The sequence below is a fragment of the Lissotriton helveticus genome, chromosome 10, assembly GCF_964261635.1.
Source record: "Lissotriton helveticus chromosome 10, aLisHel1.1, whole genome shotgun sequence".
NCBI lineage: Eukaryota > Metazoa > Chordata > Amphibia > Caudata > Salamandridae > Lissotriton > Lissotriton helveticus.
In genome coordinates this window covers 38,818,098-38,837,925 of record NC_136071.1, presented here as the reverse complement: position 1 = coordinate 38,837,925, position 19,828 = coordinate 38,818,098, and the positions used below count along the sequence as shown (strand labels likewise).

General features: G+C 45.7%; 1 protein-coding gene across 1 annotated transcript in view; it reads left to right on the top strand.

Moving 5' to 3' along the window:
- LOC144785853 (myosin-4-like) overlaps positions 1 to 14,329 on the top strand; it is a 50,967-nt gene extending 36,638 nt beyond the window's left edge. Inside the window, exons 28-39 of the mRNA XM_078664697.1 lie at positions 3,110 to 3,306; positions 3,400 to 3,583; positions 3,669 to 3,834; positions 5,410 to 5,534; positions 5,641 to 5,949; positions 6,038 to 6,241; positions 6,952 to 7,077; positions 7,327 to 7,497; positions 7,589 to 7,693; positions 8,222 to 8,317; positions 12,939 to 13,073; positions 14,179 to 14,329. Coding sequence (XP_078520823.1) covers positions 3,110 to 3,306; positions 3,400 to 3,583; positions 3,669 to 3,834; positions 5,410 to 5,534; positions 5,641 to 5,949; positions 6,038 to 6,241; positions 6,952 to 7,077; positions 7,327 to 7,497; positions 7,589 to 7,693; positions 8,222 to 8,317; positions 12,939 to 13,073; positions 14,179 to 14,196 — 1,836 coding nt within the window. The 3' untranslated portion in view covers positions 14,197 to 14,329. The remainder of the gene's footprint in view (positions 1 to 3,109; positions 3,307 to 3,399; positions 3,584 to 3,668; positions 3,835 to 5,409; positions 5,535 to 5,640; positions 5,950 to 6,037; positions 6,242 to 6,951; positions 7,078 to 7,326; positions 7,498 to 7,588; positions 7,694 to 8,221; positions 8,318 to 12,938; positions 13,074 to 14,178) is intronic.
- The last annotated feature ends 5,499 nt before the right edge of the window (positions 14,330 to 19,828 follow it).

Genomic DNA, 19,828 nt, shown 5'->3' with positions numbered 1-19,828 from the left:
TTTCTTGTGGGGATCTTCCTTGAAAAGTCTTGGCTTCCCATAAGAATCACAGGCCCTGAACAGGGATTTAGAAGTAGACATCTGAAAAACTTGAAGAAACTAATGATGTAGAAGAAAAAACTGAGCAGAGCTCAGGGAGACTCCCTTCACACGACGTGCGGTAGAAAATCTGAGAGCCTGAGCCTCTGGGGAGAACATTCTGGTGGGTGCTGTCGCCTGATTGGCTGCAGTTTGGACTAACACATAATGACTAGGATAGTCACGAGTATGGAAGTTTTTTGTGCTGTAGCTGGTGCTACTTACTTCCTGGTTTGGTATTTCTGATATTTGCTATATATTTTATGGCATTTTATTGCTTTTTTATATACCGTGAGACTCCTACTCCGACGACGGGGAATGATTCAGGCATGTGAATATATGAAAGACACCCCTAATACTGGAGAATATACTGTTCTGTAACAGGGGATATCGAAACGCTTTAAGGCAGAAGATGCGTGGCCGCGTATCTTAGTTCTCCCAAATTTAAAACATGTGTGGGTAATCAAGCAGTATGATCTCCTCAAGCTAAAGGAAGCATGCTAGTGATCTGTGCATCCAGAATAATCAAATGCTCACAAGTATTGTAGAGGCACATTAGCAAATCAATATAGGCATAGTCACTGCTGCCTGAGTCAATATTTCGTAAATTTATCTTAAGCATGAGCCCAACATAAAGACTTTTTTTTCCAAACAGATAGTGGGCCATGAAAAAAATCATATCAAGTCACTGAAATTTGGGAAGCATTTAAGTTTGTTTACATATACTTCTGTCACACCAGATCATCACATACCGAAATATATTGCTCAATGGGACTGCTCCATGTTACATGATCCGCATGACTTTGGACAGAGGAGACAGAGCAGCCCTTATCTCCTCAACCTCTCTGCAGCAGCATTTCATATGGTCTCCCACACCATCCTCGTCCAATGCCAATACGACATCAGGATCCAAGGACACCGACTCCTATGATTCTGCTCTTACCTCACTAGAAGGGCCCAGTGAGTCAGCCTCATCTGCGAAGTTCTGCAACATCCTCCCTAAGCCAGACCCTCTTCGACGCATAAAACAAACAGTCTAGCCAGCATCATCCACTCTCACAATATCAAGATCCTCTCCCGATGCCAATGACAAACAACTCATTAACTCCCTCATGGATAAAATGCTCTGTACTGTGATCAAATTTAAAGCCTGCAGGACTAAAATCACGCAATGGATGAAGCCCAAATATCTAAAGCTAAACTCACCAAAAGGCTGCAGATTAATCAGAACTCAGTGGCCAGAATCACTCTAAACCGTCCATGCCGCGCTCACATCACACCACACCTGAAGGGGCTCCGCTGGCTTTGCATACATAAACAAGCACAATTTTAACTCCTCACCCACACTTTCAATGCATTACGTAGCACTGGCCTTGCATACCTCAACAATCGCATTAGCTTTCACAAACCTTCCAGACACCTCCGCTCATCCGGTCCGCTACGGTCCGCTACCTGCATTAATCCCACTCATGGGTAAATCAGATCCGGCAGTCAAGCATTCTCTTAAATTGATCCTAAAGCTTTGAACAACACACTACTATGCAAAGGAGCGTCCTCCTCACTTTTTGAATTCTACAGGAAGCTGAAGACCTGGCTTTTCAAATAGTCCCCTCTAGGCCTTATGTTTGGCTAGGCTTACACCTGCTTAGCGCCAGGATAGCCTCCCAGGTGGCAGTGCGCTCTACAATTCTACATAACATAACAGCATAATGTTTGCTAAAATTCTGTGTCCGGAAAACTTGACGTTGAACTTCTGTGAGAGCTGGGAGAACCTGTTCTCGAAGTCAGTGGTGGTGACGTGGCAGGCTTACCGGATGTGAGGCCTCCTTGGACTGGTATTTCGACGTTGATCTGGAACATCTTAGAACAGTCTGCCTTCTCAACGTCGACCTTTGTCTAAGCGAAGGAGATGCCTGCCTTGACGTTGACTTTCTCCTCTTGGACGGAGGACTCAATCTTGCAGCCGACAGGCCTCTCGACGCCGAACGTCTACTTGACGCCGACGGAGGACCGTGTTTCGACGTCAGCCACCTCTACTGTGAAGGCCAGTGTCTCGACATAGTCTCCCACCCCACCCCATCCTCAACCAACACCTATACAACAGCAGGATCCAAGGACACACACTTCGACGGATCTGCTCTTTACCCACTAGAAGCACCAAGTCAGTCAGCCAGGCATTATATACCTTGAAAGCCTGTGACCTCATCTACGAAGTTCTGCAAGCATTCTCAGAGCCCGACCCTCATCAACGCATTCATGATTACTCAAGCCAGCTTCATCCACTTTCATAACATCAATATCCTCCCCCACGCCAACCACACAAAACGTATTCTCTCTCTCACTGAGAAGATGCTCATACCCTGATAAAATTCACGGCCTGCATGACTGAAAATCACCCAATGGATGAAGACCAACTATCTAAAGCTAAACTCACCAGAAGACTGCAGACTAATCATAACTCAGATGCCAGAATCACTTTAAACCTTCTACACCATATTCAAACCACACCGGAAGGGAATCCACTGGCTTCCCATTCACAAACGAGCACAATTTAAACTCCACACTCACACTTCCAAGGCCTTACATAACACTAGCCTTGCATACCTCAACAATTGCATTTGCTTTCACAAACCTTCCAGACTCCTCCCCTCATCCGGTCCCATACCTGCACACATCCCATGCATAGAGAAGCCAGATCCAGTAGTCAAGTCTTCTCTTACATTGATCCTAGAGCGTGGGACAACACGCCACTACACATAAGAGCCTTCTTCACACTTTTTTAATTCAACAAGAAGCTGAAGGCCTGGCTTTTCGAATAGTCCTCTCTACTCATTAGGTTGCTCAGCGCCAGCATACCCACCTGGGTGATAGTGTGCTCTACAATTCTACATAACATAACAACATAATAAACACTTATTATTGAACCAATGTCATTCAAAAAAACACAGCACTTCTACTCTTTCATAATGAAATGCTGTGTCAAACCGTATTAATACTGTGAAGGTGTATTTACATTTTGATCTACTTACAGGCAAAAAATGCCTTGGCACATGCTTTGCAATCTGCTCGGCATGATTGTGATTTGCTCCGTGAGCAATATGAAGAAGAACAAGAAGCAAAAGCTGAGCTCCAGCGTGCTCTGTCCAAAGCCAATGGGGAAGTTGCCCAGTGGAGGACGAAGTATGAAACTGATGCTATTCAACGGACAGAGGAACTGGAAGAAGCCAAGTATGCTGAGTTCAATAAGCCAATATATTTTGATGTGAAATAGTTGAGCTATTTTCACTGTATAATAATAATCTGGTTCTTGCAAATATCTAGGAAAAAGCTGGCTCAGCGACTTCAGGAAGCTGAGGAACAGGTTGAGGCAGTGAACTCCAAGTGTGCATCTCTGGAAAAGACCAAGCAGAGGCTACAAAATGAAGTAGAGGACTTCATGATCGATGTTGAGAGAGCTAACAGTGCTGCTGCAGCTCTTGACAAGAAACAGAGGAACTTTGATAAGGTAACACCTGACACAAAGATTCATAGAATGCATTTCAACTACTTTGTGAAGGTTTACTAAGTATACTGCAAACAATTTTTAACAGGTCCTTGCAGACTGGAAACAAAAGTATGAGGAAGGCCAAGCTGAATTAGAAGCCACTCTGAAGGAAACCCGCTCCTTGAGTACTGAACTCTTCAAGATGAAGAATGCGTATGAGGAGTCTCTGGATCATCTTGAAACCTTGAAACGTGAAAATAAGAACCTGCAACGTAAGCTTCTCCGTATATGTTAATAACGCTCAGGTTACTAAACATACAAAGAAATGATAGCTGTTAACACCAATCTTAATACTCACTAAAATTTAGTTAACATAATGGCCAACCATATTTGTGATTTATATGTGATTAAGCCGTTTATTTTAAAATACTTAGTGCCTGATTACAATGTTGGCCGGAAAGGCTCCGACAGCTGGTTGGAGGCTTTCCGACCGACATTGTAGGTTTAAACTCCAACCACTGCATTAGAATGACGGTAGTTGGAGTCTAAACCAGTTGAGGAATCCAACTTGGTTCCAAAGGGGTCAAGAAGCCCATCGGCCAGTCGGAATGGCCTATAATCCCTTAAGAAAGGTGTTTCCGCCATCGGGATTATGACCTTTGTTTCTGACAGCATTCCATGTCAGACTTTCCGACATCGAAAAGCTGTCGGAAAGCGACTTTGGGGGCCCCAAGCAGGGCCCCCTTCTCCCCTGGCACTCTAGATGCGGCCCTGGGGTCACCTATGGTACCACCTTGAGAATCCCTGCACTGTGTGGCAGGCACCATGAGGTCCCTGCCACACGGTGCAGGGATTTTCACAAACTCATTTTTCAATGGGAGCTTGTGCTGCAGGTTTCCACCTGACGCACAAGCTCCGATAGAGAAATGGGAGTTTGCGACCGCACCATGTGCTGCCACATCATAATCAGGTGTGCGGATCCACTGACCTATGGTAGGGCGGTTCCCACACAGAAACGGTGTTGATCGAAGACAACTCCGACCGACATCGAAATCAGACCCAAAGTCTTTTTTAGTTTTTAATATTATTTTTCATTTGTGCAATAGCAACACTGAACTATAGATGTATCACATTAAAATGTATTTTATTCATCAATAATGCAATCTTTGAAATGACTATCCTAGAATTGGGATAGAAACTGCACAACATTTTTTATTCATTTGAGTTAGCAATTAACGATGCTTCTAAGTCAGACTGGCTGCCATTGTAACAAACCCTCTCTACCAAATAGCAGAGACATTTCATTTAAATGATGTGTCCATGGTCGATTGAATGAAGCAAATTCACTAGGGCTGTGATTTGAAGAGTTAACATCTCAGACAGAATAAGAGGCTAGTGACTCTGAAGTTTGTAAACAGCTTACATACAGTATTTTGTAAGGCACAAATGAATCAAAAGAATATGTTTGTGATCAACTAAATAGTGGAAGGTTAACTAGATAGCCTAAAAAATAAGCCTGAAAAAGGCCATTGGGTTTCTGGAGCCCACTGGACAAGACTTTGAAGCCAAACCCAAAATATTTAGAGACGGTTACTTATCAATACTACAGATGAGAAACGTCATACTATTTATAATGGCCTAGAAATCAGTTGACTATCTCAAAGCACACAAAATTAAATTTCAGAGAAATATGATTCATTGACAAATTATTTGCAGGGCAATTTCAGCAAATGAATCTCCCATAAAAATGTATCTGATTAAAGACCTCTTTAATATTGATTATTCAAAGGTTTAATACAGTTTTTGTTTAGAAATATGCTACATTTATATACCTATATCCTTTCCAGAGGAGATCTCAGATCTTACTGAACAGATTGGAGAAACCGGAAAGTGTATTCACGAACTGGAAAAAGCAAAAAAACAGATTGAACAAGAAAAGAGTGACTTCCAAACAGCCCTGGAAGAAGCAGAAGTATGTAAAACAGACATGTTAATAACAATAAAAAAATTACGTTGAATTGGTGATTCTAAGTAATGATTAAATGGTCTTCAAACTGTACATTTTTATGTTTTGAAAGGGATCATTGGAACATGAAGAAGCTAAGAGCCTGCGAATTCAACTTGAGCTGAACCAGGTGAAATCCGAGGTTGACAGGAAGATTGCAGAAAAAGATGAGGAGATTGAACAGCTGAAGAGGAACAACCAGAGAGCTGTAGATTCTCTGCAAAGCACTCTCGATTCTGAGATCAGAAGCAGAAATGATGCCCTGAGGGTGAAGAAGAAAATGGAAGGAGATCTTAATGAAATAGAGATTCAGCTCAGCCATGCCAACCGCCAGGCAGCAGAAGCACAGAAGCAGCTCAGAAACGTACAAGGTCAACTCAAGGTACTTTGATAATAACAACAGCAGACAAGTGGTGTTCTAACTTTCCTTTTGCGTAAAGATAGCTAAGTTATGTTATGTTTTTTTATAGGATGCCCAATTACATCTTGATGATGCTACTAGGGGACAAGAAGACCTGAAGGAACAGGTGGCTGTCATTGAACGTAGAAACAATCTGCAACAGGCAGAAATTGAAGAGCTAAGAGCTGCTCTTGAACAGACCGAACGATCTCGTAAATCTGCTGAACAAGAACTTCTTGATGCCAGTGAACGTTTGCAGCTCCTCCATTCTCAGGTAGAGCCTATTTTTGGTATACATTTCATAATATATATAAACATCCTATTAAGAACAATGGGGTCTTCAAGAAAAATAAGTGTATAAAGGGTGCAAAGAGCCAGTGGAGGCCGGCAAGGATCGGGGGTGACAGGGCAGGAGGGGGAGATGGTGGGGGGGAAATCGGGTGTAAAAAAGAAGAAAAAAAACATACCTTCTAGCTGCATCTCTCCTCCGTAGTCCCACACTCTCGCCAGAATAGGAAACACACCCAGGATCCCCAGAGCCTATCACAACGCTGCAATGTAGCATTGTGATTGGTCTGAGCACCGTGGTTTGGAGCTCAGACAGGCAGTTCTCCACCCAGGCTGCAGAACAGCTTGGGTGGAGAACATGTAAATTGCTCATGAATGTTTGGACAACTCGAGACGGGCGCCCAAACACAAACTGAGCTCACCACTCCACCTGCTCCTGTCGTCAGAGCAAAGCTGCACAGTAAGAACAAATAACTTGATAATAACGTCAAGTTATTTTTATGTTATTTTTTCTTTATTTCACTGCTAAAACGCAGTGAGACGACGTTCCTCTGCTTTAGCAGAGGAACCGCCACGGCAAAGAGCACATTGCACATGACATTTCTGTCGGGTATAGTGCAGTTTGCAACTAATTATGAACTTGGTTTTCCATTTACTCACAGGTTAATGTTGAATGTATGTTTCTTTCTTTTTGAGAATACAAGTTTGATCAACACCAAAAAGAAGCTTGAGAGTGACAGCAGCCAGCTCCAGAGCGAGGTAGAGGAAGCCATCCAGGGTGCCAGGAACGCTGAAGAAAAAGCCAAGAAGGCCATTACAGATGTAGGTTCCTTATTGAAACTAAGGAATTAAGTACATATTTCTTTGAAATTCTAAAAAAACTATATACGTGTACACTTGTGACTAGTTATTGCACAAATATACAAACTGTAATTGTAAAAGCTCAGTCAAGTAAAACAGTCACTTACTGTCATAGAACTTATATGGTATTTTAAGACTATTTTTAGTTAATGTGATTAATTCGAATCTGTAGTGTTCTATAGTAAGTCTCATTTTTATGCTTTCATGAAGGCTGCTTTGATGGCTGAAGAGCTGAAGAAGGAACAAGACACAAGCGCCCATCTTGAGAGGATGAAGAAGAACCTGGAGCAGACCGTGAAGGACCTGCAGCATCGCCTGGATGAGGCCGAGCAGCTCGCGTTGAAAGGAGGGAAGAAGCAGCTCCAAAAACTGGAGAGCAGAGTGAGTTATAAACTGCAACTTCGAATTCGTTAGATAGTGGGGGGCTAATGACATAACATATATAATATTATCTTATTCACACTATTCTCAGGTACATGAACTCGAGAATGAGCTGGAAGCTGAACAGAAACGTGGGGCAGAAGCCATTAAGGGTGTTCGCAAGTACGAGAGGAAAGTGAAGGAATTGACATATCAGGTATTTATATATTTACTATTTGAAGTATTTTCTAGTCATCATAAATAATTAGCTATTCTTCATGAAGCCTAACAAGACTGCACCTTTCGTTCCCTTCGTTTACATATTAGCTTTTCTTTTAACTCCTCTGAGGGCAATGCGTTTGGAATGTAAAAAGTACTCCTGCTCTAAGTCCTCGATTCACTTAAGGCGCCTTGGACTCCTACATCTGCTCATACCAGGAGACGTGTCGGTGCGACTCAGAATCTATTATATTGTACCATCTTTATAGGTCTTTGCTAACCTCATTGAATGATTTGGAACATCCAAGTACATACATATCACCATAATATCAACAGAAATATAAACACTACAATTTCTGTAGATTTTATTGTACCTAATCATTGTACATCCTCACCCATACTGATGTTCTCATCAGAGTAAACATCTACATGTATTCTACATTTGCTTCAAAGTTTACCAGACTGTGATCATTGAAAGAATAACAACAGATTGCACTGATGATGTGCGTTTTCCTTTTGCTTAAAGTCTGAAGAAGATAAGAAGAATGTCCTGAGACTTCAGGACCTAGCAGACAAATTGCAATTAAAGGTCAAAGCCTACAAGAGACAAGTTGAGGAATCGGTAAGTTATAACATATTTTTAAACATACTGTTTGTGATGTAGGCATCTATGCACACATCAAAATAGAGCTTCTTGTTCATAGAACTCCTGCCAGGACTTCTTCTGGAAGTACACTGACTTTATTCCCAGAACACTGTGATTATACAAACAATGTGGGATATGAATCAAACCACTGCACTATGCAATAGCAATGTTGAAAAGCTCAGCTGGGAATTCTTAAAATATGTTAAAAAGAAAGTCTCATCTAGGAGAAAGCACTCCCATAACATTCCTGATTAAGGCAATGTGCTGTCACTTACTTTTACATTTCCAAAGAGATTCTGGTAAGAGGAGGTCTTCTACTACAGGAAGTTTTGCAGAACTATTTAGTACATTATAATATTCAAGGACACTGTAGTTTGTACCTTCAGCTGAACAGCTGGGCATGGAAAAACCTTTGTCAAGAAGAGCTTCGGGGGGTTTGACTTGGCCATTACAGCAATAAAGTTGGATGCATAGCCCAGAGTTCTGACACCACTGGCCTGCTGGTGTGAGTTTCACGAGCCCTCTGTCCCAGCCCCATGACTCTGTGAAACTAATTGTGGTCCTGGGTGGTGTCGGGGCAACTGTGAGGAGCTGTGTAGCGGAATTTCTGCAGCCTCTGCCGCTTGGTGGCTGGCTTGGTGGGCTGGGCCGGGGTGGAGGACTCTCTCCAGCTGCTGACTGTCAATGGCCCGGAGGAGTACCGGACGGCATAGAGGAGCCAGCGGGCTTGGAGTGGCCTGATCTGGAGCACCATGAGCGACGCGTCTGGCGAGATGTGCCGGGCGGCATTGTGATCGGGCAGCCGACACTATAAGGAGGCACTGGACGGCACGGAGGAGTGCAAGGAGCCCGACGAGGGTGCTGTGGATCTGGCCAGTGGAACTGCGCAGCTAGACCCGATGATATCGAGTAAGCTTAAAGATGACATGAAGAGCCCATGGTTGCTGATTCATCCGAGGGGGGCAAAACTATGAGCTGCAACACTGCTGGGGCCTTTGCCATCGAACACCCTCACTCCTCTTCTGGTACAACGGGGTCAAGGAGTTGGCCCTGGGAGACATCAGTGGCTTGGATCCCTGTTAGAGCTGTTGGTGGGCCAGAAGGAGGAGCAGGCCCTCGTTGGGGATGGAAGTGATGCAGCAGTGAGGCCCTCCCCCGTCTGTTGCGGGCCTCACGAGAGAGACAGATGAGGGCCATTTAGACCTTTGGCTGCTGATGGGGGAGCTGGTGGATTATAGTGGGCCTGGACCTGCTGTTCCCCACAACGGTGCACAATAAACCTGAGGCCCATGCCAGTAAATGGGGCCATGGAGGCCCATGCTCTGGAAGGGGATGTAATGGACATGGAGGTCTACATGGCCACAACTGTGGTGGTCATCTGAGACACGAAGGAGGCACTGGAGCATAAAACAGAGGTAGTGGTGATTGATGTTGATCTCCGGAGGGCGGACTACACCAAACTTGCCAATAGGGTCACAGATGTGGAGTCAACTATGGCCTGGCTTCAATCGACCGTGATGACCATGAGGACAGGTTGACCAGTCTGCGGAGGGAGGTGGAAGTCCTATAAGCCATGGTGGAAGATGCTGAGGGGTGCTCCCGCCATAACAATATGCCTTTGATGGGGGTCTTGGAGAAGGCAGAGGGACCCTCGAGGGAGCTCTTTGTGGAGCAATGGCTGTCCTCTGGAGTTGCTGGGGGGAAAGGTGATGTGGCAAGGGTGCATAGCGTTTTGGGTCACCCCTGGTGCCTGGAGTGTCAACCAGACCAATAGTGGCCCTCTTGCTCAAGTTTTGAGGCCAGGACAATATTCTACAACTGTCATGAACTCACGGGATCGGGCGAATTGAGAACAGCCTAATGAGCATCTACCCGGACTATGAGACTTTGGTCCAACATAAACATGAGTCCTTTTTGGCTGTGAAGAAACATCTGCACCATCTGAACTTCAAATATGCCTTGCTGTTTACGGCACATATCCAGGTGTCGGTAGACAGAGCAGTTAATTTCTTCATGAAGGTGAGGGCGGTGTGGTTCTGGCTGGAGAGGCGGGCCACCTTTTGCCACAGGGTCAGGGTGGAGAGCACTCCCCTGAATGGCAGGCTCGACGGCCGTGACTGCGTACACAAAAGGGGGCTTTACCATAGGACTACGGTGCAGATGAATGGCACACAGATGGATTTGAATTGGGTAGGGGAACCCAGCAGGAGTGCCCTCTTTCTCCATTGCTCTTTGCGTTGGTGATGGTGCTGCTGGCAAATTGAGTTCATCAGGATGCAATGTTGCTGGGTTTCCGATGAGATGGTGACTATGAAGATATGATCTCACTTTATGCGAACAATGTCTTGCTCTACCTTACAGATCCAGATCACTGCATACCCTGGGTCATGGAGGGCTTCTGCTACAGCATAACTATCAAATGAGGTAAATCCACAGTGTACCTGCTGTCTCCTTGGACATCTCGGGGCAAATGGCCCGGCAGCTGATGTGGGCTCACCTCGGTTTCACTTACCTGGAAATCTATGTGACTGCAGACCGTAATCCGTTTTATGATAAGAACGTGAGGAGGATATTGTGGAACTTCCGCAAGGATCTGGAACACTGGCATCGGCTCCCCCATCCCTGTTGGCTAGGGTAGCCCTGAATATGATAATTTATCTTTCTAAGTTCCTTTATGCTGTGCAAAATTCATTGTTCGTGGTCCCTGACCATTTTTCTGAGCGGTGGAAGCGGAGGTTAGAGTCCTTCTCTGGGATGGGGCCACCCTGAGGAGCACTCTTGGGACACTGATGAGGTGTCTGATGGATGGGGGTATTGCCCTGCCGGATCTTCAACTGTACTATTGGGTGGCTTGTCTCCTACTGGTCAATGACTGGACCTTAGTGGATCAGAGGGAGCTGGCCCTGGTGGCAGACAGGTGGGCACTGGAGCCCACTGGATTCCCAAGGTGGCTCTACAGTGCAGGGAGAGTGGCAACCCTCCTGGAACTGACTGCCTTGGTGTTCCAGACGTGGAGGCGTGTGACAAAAAGACTGGGATAGGTGGGTCAATTGACACTGGAGAACCACTGTGGGACTTGGGTGCGTTGGCAGAGCTCCGAAGGGTGTCGGGCTACCGGCACTGGGATATTTTGGCATCACAAAATGGAGTGATCTCTCGGGGGCAAGAGATGGCGGACGTTCACGGACTAGTAAAGCCAGTATGAAATGCTGTGGGGGGATGGGGCATTTTTTACAATTCCTTACAGATTAGGTCCATCTTGACATGGCGGATCCACTGCCCTAAACTCTGCATTATGGGGAGATGTGACTCAGACTGCTACCTGAGGGCCTACTGACTGTGGGGAAGGCTTTTCCATACACTTTGGTAGTCCCTGAGAATAAAGGCCTTCTGGGAGGGGTTCAATGCAGGCTCCCTGTGCACTGGGGACGGTCCTGAAGCTAACTTCTCTATTGGTCTGTCTAGGCATCTAGGGAGAGGTGACCGTAGCTAGGTAAACATTTTCGCTCTGCAGGTGTGCTCTGGCGGTGGCAAGAAGGGACATGATATGATATTGTGATTATGCACAGATTCCTATACTGAGAGACTGGGAATCCAATATGGAGTGGTGCAGGCAGGAGCCGATATACAGTGCAGGGCAGGGTGCCTTTGGAAGTTCGCAAAAATATGGGACAGTTGGTTGAGGCCGTTGGAGCGTGATGGGTGGGGGGGGCATGGGGGAGGAGAGTCCCAGGAATTACTGTAATCTGTGCAGGTCTAGGGACGGAATTGTGACATTTCCAATTTGAGTGTTTACCAACTTCATTCTAACTTATGGCTGACACTGTCACTTGATGTTTCCTATACATCTGTGTGCCACAGCTACATGGGAATTAGGTATATCTATGTATCGTTTTATAAACAGTTTTTTGCAAGAAAATATGATACAAAGATTTTTTTTTAAAGAGCATCTGGGTAGCAGCAGGTGAGGGTCTGGATTCCCCCTCCATAGATGGGAGCTGCAACTGTTGATCTAATCTATTGAAACCTTTCAATTGCACTGTCATGCAAAGGCGCACTTGTAAGGGACTAGGCTCACTGGAGTTACAGATAATATAATGGCATGTAAAGAACACGGATAGTCTTGGCTGAAACAACATACCTGGAACAAATGTGGGCCATTTATTTCTAGTTTAGAATAGTTCATACAGACATGATCCTTAGAATCACAAGTTCCAGCAGTTTCCAGGTCAGATTAGGTGAATGATCTTCTATTGACTTAAAAGTTGTAAAACAGCTTGTGTGTCGCTGGGACACTCCTTTGGAGTAGCTGTGCGCGTTACAAGTCAATTCATCATCATGAGTCGCTTCATCACCTGTGAACTCTTCTGTTTTTTATACCATTTGGATGAGTGGAACAGAATTCACACCACCTATACGCAACTTTTCTTTGCACCAAAAAAAATGCTAACGGTGACAGGATATGAAGTATGTTAGGATTCATTTTTACAACAGTAATAGAAAACGATCCTGTTTACAATTGGCTTTAACAAGCTAGGGTAGTTCTTGAATTCATTACATGCACGTGCCTTTTATGTTGTTGTCTTCCTTCCATTAGGAGGAACAAGCCAATTCACATCTGATTCGATTCAGGAAAGTGCAACATGAGCTCGAAGAAGCAGGGGAGAGGGCCGACATTGCTGAATCCCAAGTGAATAAACTCAGGACCAAGAGTCGTGACGTTGGGAGCAAGGTAAGCTAAATCAAACGGACGATTTTGTTTATAGTTTTTAACTTTGCCAACATCATACTGTGAACCAGCTTTGGAGCACATTATCGAAGTTGCAGAGGACGGATTAAAAACTGAGGTAGATTTACAGCAGAGGATGGGAACCCTGCGGAGTCAGTGCAGACTGGGAGCTTAAAGAAGAGTTTAATTGTATATATCTTTTGTAATTCGGAGATCAGGCAAAGCCATGGAGAGGGTGGAATTTCGACAGATTGTAGCACTACTGGAGATGGTTAGCTCTGTGCCTTTTTAAGCTTGCTGCAAGAGAATCTACGAAGAAAAGGAGTTTTGGATCTAGTTGTCAGCTTTTAGGACCTTGAGAAGAGTTTGTCTACTGAGTTGAAAATTTGTGTATGGCGGAAATACTTGCAAATAATTTAAGCAATTGTTATGTACAAAGTCAATGTAAGCTGGCGTTCAGTAGAGGTTCAAAGTTTGAATACATTGATCTGGACATCAAGAGGCGCGAAGGAATGGCCACCTAGATGGGACTCCAGTAGTCCAGGCAGGAAGGATCAGAGAATTGCAGCTTTACTTGGGCTTGTTTCAAAATTACTTTTTTAGATGGCATATCTCTCTTAGGAGTTCTTCTGCTGCCCCTTCACTTTCGCAGTGAATGGAATTCATATTTATGTGTAAATCATGACACAAAATGTTCTACCGATATAAAATAAGAACATTTATTAGTGGCAGGTGAGGTAAAGAAAATCACTTCAGTGCTACAAAACATACGTTCTTAATCTCCATAAATACAAAAGCTTATTTTTTTAGATTTATACAAACTTGTTCTTGACGGTGAACGCCTTTAGCGATACTCACAGATTGATATTACCCTCATAATGAATAGATATACAAGGCTACCAATTCTATAATTTTCTAACTATAAGCCGTTTGTTGGTTAATACTTTCTTTCCATATGTTTTTTGCTCCCTTGAAATATTCAACTTATTTTTTGTAAAAATGCATTTTTATTAAGTGCTTGCTTGATGCAGTCATTAATAACTTACGTTTTGTCAATGTGGAAATATACATGCCAATTAGTATTTTAATAATTGTGTCTTTCTCCTAGAAAACCGAAGGTGAATAGTTGCTATTCTTCTATCAACAAGTGAAGAATTACAAATTTGCAAAATGTGAATTTTGTGCTTCCTTGAACTTCTGTATTTATTTGTTGGCTTTCTTGTGTCAACCTGCACAACAATAAAAGTGTTATTGTTTTACCAAGTTTTCTCACCTCTGCATTAAGTATGGACTTTGATATTCAGGCTAGAGTGTCTTCAGTAGGCGTTTGTAAACATGTTATAGTTTTTAAATGATCCCCTTGTTATCTTCTCTTTCCTTGTGTGCTAGCATGTGTCAGCTTTAGATAAAAAGTAACATTCTATATACAAGCAAAATAAAAAGCAGAAATAAAACCTAAGGCAGAAACAAAATGCAGGGCATCCATGTAGACTGTCTCTGTATAAACTAGACCAAAGTAAGGTATAGTGTGCAGAGAGTCCCGTGGCTCCTCAGAGGTTTTACAGAGGCTAAAGTAGATAATACCAATGATCTCTTTTGTGGTAGTGTGGGCGAGCAGTAAGGCTTATCAGAGGTAATGCTAAGCATTTGTTTACACACAGCCAAGAAATGATTACTAGGGGTGGGCGGAATTTGCGTAGTCGCGCTACACAAAACTCAGCGAAACAGTAATAAATCTCTGCGAGCACGCAGAGTTCCGTAAACATGCGGAATTGCTTGTTCTGCCCGTTCGTGATGCTTTTTTTCCTGTTCGCAAACGCTGTTTGCGTGCTCGGGGGAAATATCTTGCGAACACGCATTTTGAAAGCGCGAAAAAACAAAAAATCCTGCGAAGCTGCAGATTGCGGAATTAGTGGCAATTCCGTGTTGTCTGTGGAATGTGAAATCACCCAAATTCCACAAGCGGAACGGAATTCACCGCCCAGGCCTAATGATTACACACACTAAATACGAGACCAATTGTTTGTAAAAATATTACTTTTAGTATATTTATTTTATAGACCCAAAGATACTTTGTTGCAGTAAAATAAATTTTGCAATATCACTGTTTTTCAATATCAAAAGTGGACACTGCATTTTTTTCAATCAATACAATGTTATCCCACGGGAGAAAACACAATTAGCAATTTGCAGGTAAGTAAACAATTTACGATATTGAGCTTTTGGATGAAGAATCAATACCAAGCAAGGGTCAAGGAAGTGACTTCAGTGCACCACCAGCAGCACAGGGGCAGGGAGCAGAGGTCTAACTCAGTATCTGATGCCAATGTTATCCACTAGAGAAAGGGTCAATCAAAGTGGTACTTCTATCAGGTGAGTAGCACAGTTTTGGAACCCACTCTCTGGGGGTTTAGGTAAGTACAGGGTGGTCACAAGGCAGCACTGAAGTTACACCACCAGCGGCACACAGGTGCAGAGTACCAGCACCGCGTTGGGCGCTCAATGCAAAACAATGGGGAATCTTGAACTTAGAAAAACCTACAGCTGCACAATTAGGTTGCGGTACAAAAGGGGGTGGTGATGGACGGAGCATCTGAATCAATCAAACACTCACACCCAGTCAAAAGATCTGGGTTTAATCCATCACTGTTCTTTAGCCCACTCTGCCACCCCAGTTCAGACATGGCTATATGCAAATCAGTCTGACCCTGTGCCTCATGGGAACAGTCCAGCCCGAACTGCCAAGCCATGTCTTCCCTGGACCGGAAACAAGCTTCCGAGGACCGGTTTCTGGCATTCCAGCCGTCTACAGCCCGGCTTGCTTGAATCCAGTGGCAAAGTGAGCAAGGGACTCACGTCTGAGCATACCCTGCCACACTTATGGCGGCCAAAAGCGGTACAAAAGGGGGTGGTGATGGACGGAGCATCTGAATCAATCAAACACTCCCACCCAGTCAAAAGATCTGGGTTTAATCCATCACCGTTCTTTAGCCCACTCTGCCACCCCAGTTCAGACATGGCTATATGCAAATCAGTCTGACCCTGCGCCTCATGGGAACAGTCCAGCCCGAACTGCCAAGCCATGTCTTCCCTGGACCGGAAACAAGCTTCCGAGGACCGGTTTCTGGCATTACAGCCGTCTTCAGCCCGGCTTGCTTGAATCCAGTGGCAAAGTGAGCAAGGGACTCATGTCTGAGTATACCCTGCCACACTTATGGCGGCCAAAAGCGGTACAAAAGGGGGTGGTGATGGAGGGAGCATCTGAATCAATCAAACACTCACACCCAGTCAAAAGATCTGGGTTTAATCCATCACCGTTCTTTAGCCCACTCTGCCACCCCAGTTCAGACATGGCTATATGCAAATCAGTCGGACCCTGTGCCTCATGGGAACAGTCCAGCCCGAACTGCCAAACCTTTTTTTCCTTGCACCGGAAACAAGCTTCCGAGGACCGGTTTCTGGCATTCCAGCCGTCTTCAGCCCGGCTTGCTTGAATCCAGTGGCAAAGTGAGCAAGGGACTCACATCTGAGCATACCCTGCCACACTTATGGCGGCCAAAAGCGGTACAAAAGGGGGTGGTGATGGATGGAGCATCTGAATCAATCAAACACTCACACCCAGTCAAAAGATCGGAGTTTAATCCATCACCGTTCTTTAGCCCACTGTGCCACCCCAGTTCAGACATGGCTATATGAAAATCAGTCTGACCCTGTGCCTCATGGGAACAGTCCAGCCCGAACTGCCGAACCATGTCTTCCCTGGACCGGAAACAAGCTTCAGAGGACCGGTTTCTGGCATTCCAGCCGTCTTCAGCCCGGCTTGCTTGAATCCAGTGGCAAAGTGATGGATTAAACCCAGATCTTTTGACTGGGTGTGAATGTTTGATTGGTTCAGATGCTCCGTCCATTACCACACCCTTTTGTACCGCTTTTGGCCGCCATAAGTGTGGCTGGGTATGCTCAGACGTGAGTCCCTTGCTCACTTTGCCACTGGATTCAAGCAAGCCGGGCTGAAGACGGCTGTAATGCCAGAAACCGGTCCTCTGAAGCTTGTTTCCGGTCCAGGGAAGGCATGGCTTGGAAGTTCTGGATGGACTGTTCCCATGAGGCACAGGGTCAGACTGATTTGCATATAGCCATGTCTGAACTGGGGTGGCAGAGTGGGCTAAAGAACGGTGATGGATTAAACCCAGATCTTTTGACTGGGTGTGAGTGTTTGATTGGTTCAGATGCTCCGTCCATTACCACCCCCTTTTGTACCGCTTTTGGCCGCCATAAGTGTGGCAGGGTATGCTCAGACGTGAGTCCCTTACTCACTTTGCCACTGGATTCAAGCAAGCCGGGCTGAAGACGGCTGTAATGCCAGAAACCGGTCCTCGGAAACTTGTTTCCGGTCCAGGGGAGGCATGGCTTGGCAGTTCGGGCTGGACTGATCCCATGAGGCACAGGGTCAGACTGATTTGCATATAGCCATGTCTGAACTGGGGTGGTAGAGTGGGCTAAAGAACGGTGATGGATTAAACCAAGATCTTTTGACTGGGTGTGAGTGTTTGATTGGTTCAGAAGCTCCGTCCATTACCATCCCCTTTTGTACCGCTTTTGGCCGCCATAAGTGTGGCAGGGTATGCTCAGACGTGAGTCCTCTTGCTCACTTTGCCACTGGATTCAAGCAAGCCGGGCTGAAGACGGCTGTAATGCCAGAAACCGGTCCTCGGAAGCTTGTTTCCTTTCCAGGGAAGGCATGGCTTGGCAGTTCGGGCTGGACTGGTCCCATGAGGCACAGGGTCAGACTGATTTGCATATAGCCATGTCTGAACTGGGGTGGCAGATTGGGCTAAAGAATGGTGATGGATTAAACCCAGATCTTTTGACTGGGTGTGAGTGTTGGATTGGTTCAGATGCTCCGTCCATTACCACCCCTTTTTGTACCGCTTTTGGCCGCCATAAGTGTGGCAGGGTATGCTCAGACATGAGTCCCTTGCTCACTTTCCCACTGGATTCAAGCAAGCCGGGCTGAAGACGGCTGTAATGCCAGAAACCGGTCCTCGGAAACTTGTTTCCAGTCCAGGGAAGGCATGGCTTGGCAGTTCGGGCTGGACTGTTCCCATGAGGCACAGGGTCAGACTGATTTGCATATAGCCATGTCTGAACTGGGGTGGCAGAGTGGGCTAAAGAACGGTGATGGATTAAACCCAGATCTTTTGACTGGGTGTGAGTGTTTGATTGGTTCAGATGCTCCGTCCATTACCACCCCCTTTTGTACCGCTTTTGGCCGCCATATGTGTGGCAGGGTATGCTCAGACGTGAGTCCCTTGCTCACTTTGCCACTGGATTCAAGCAAGCCGGGCTGAAGACGGCTGTAATGCCAGAAACCGGTCCTAGGAAGCTTGTTTCCGGTCCAGGGTAGGCATGGCTTGGCAGTTCGGGCTGGAATGTTCCCATGAGGCACAGGGTCAGATTGATTTGCATATAGCCATGTCTGAACTTGGGGTGGCAGAGTGGGCTAACGAACGGTGATGGATTAAACCCAGATCTTTTGACTGGGTGTGAGTGTTTGATTGGTTCAGATGCTCCGTCCATTACCCCCTTTTGTACCGCACAATTAGGTTGGGGTGTGCTGCTGCGTTGGGTCACCGTCTGTAGATATGCCCAGAGCCCTGGGACTCTGGATGCAGGGGCACCTTTTGGCGTTAGAAGTCAGCTTACCAGTGCGGCCGTGGTTGGGGGGGATCGTCATACAGAGGCTGCTGTTGTCGACGTGGAGTCCAGCAGGGGACAACCCATGAGGGACACTTATTCAGGATTGCTGGGGAATATTAACTGGACCGTTAGGCCTCTTGGACTCGAGCTGCGGGCGTCGGGTGCAGAGGTGATTGACTTTGCAGTTCCACAGGCAGAATTTTGGTCTTGAAAACTTGGCTTTCAGACAGGTCTGCTGCCCACGAGAGATCAGGAGTCTTTTTGAAGGCAGGTAGATCTTTGTTTTACCAGGCAAGCAGTCCCCAATGTCCACATCATGGGTACACCAGTGTGTCTGTCCAGGGGTTAAGGAGAAGAGCTCAGCATACTGCTGCAGGAGTTGCCTGCAGTCAGCCTGCTGTTGGGCAAAGAGGGTGCCTCAGTAGACAACTCCATCAACTAATCCCTCTGCTGGACTGTAAGACAGGAGGCCCGGGAGAGGTTTACCCTCGGTCTCCTGATCCTCATCAGTAACCATCATCATGGTTACATCAGCCCTGTCCTGAAAAAGTTTGAGGCAGTTCAGATGGCTCACCCTCTTGCGGGTCCTGCTAGTGCCCAGGTCTACCAAGTCGGTGACCTCACTTTCCTTTTTTAGGATAGAGTAAGGGCCACTCCATTTGTCTAGGGGGGCACTTGGTGCCACAGGCTCCAAAACACACACCTTCTGCCCTGGTTGGACTTCCACCAGAGAAGCCATTTGGTCATACCAGAGCTTCTGAAGCTCTTGGCTGGCCGAAAGGTTTTTAGATGCTTTCTCCATGTACTCTGCCATTTTGAAGCGAAGCCCTCATACATAGTACACACTATCCTGGTTAGGTTCTTGGAGACACTTCTCTCAACCTTCCTACACAAGACAAAGCTGTCCCCTAACAGGATGGCCTAACAGAAGTTCAAAGGGGGAAAACCCTACTCCCTTCTGGGGCACCTCTATGTAGGCAAAAAGCATGCATGGAAAAAGGACATCCCATCTCCATTTGAGTTTTCAGGAAGCCCATGATCATGCCTTTCACTTTCTT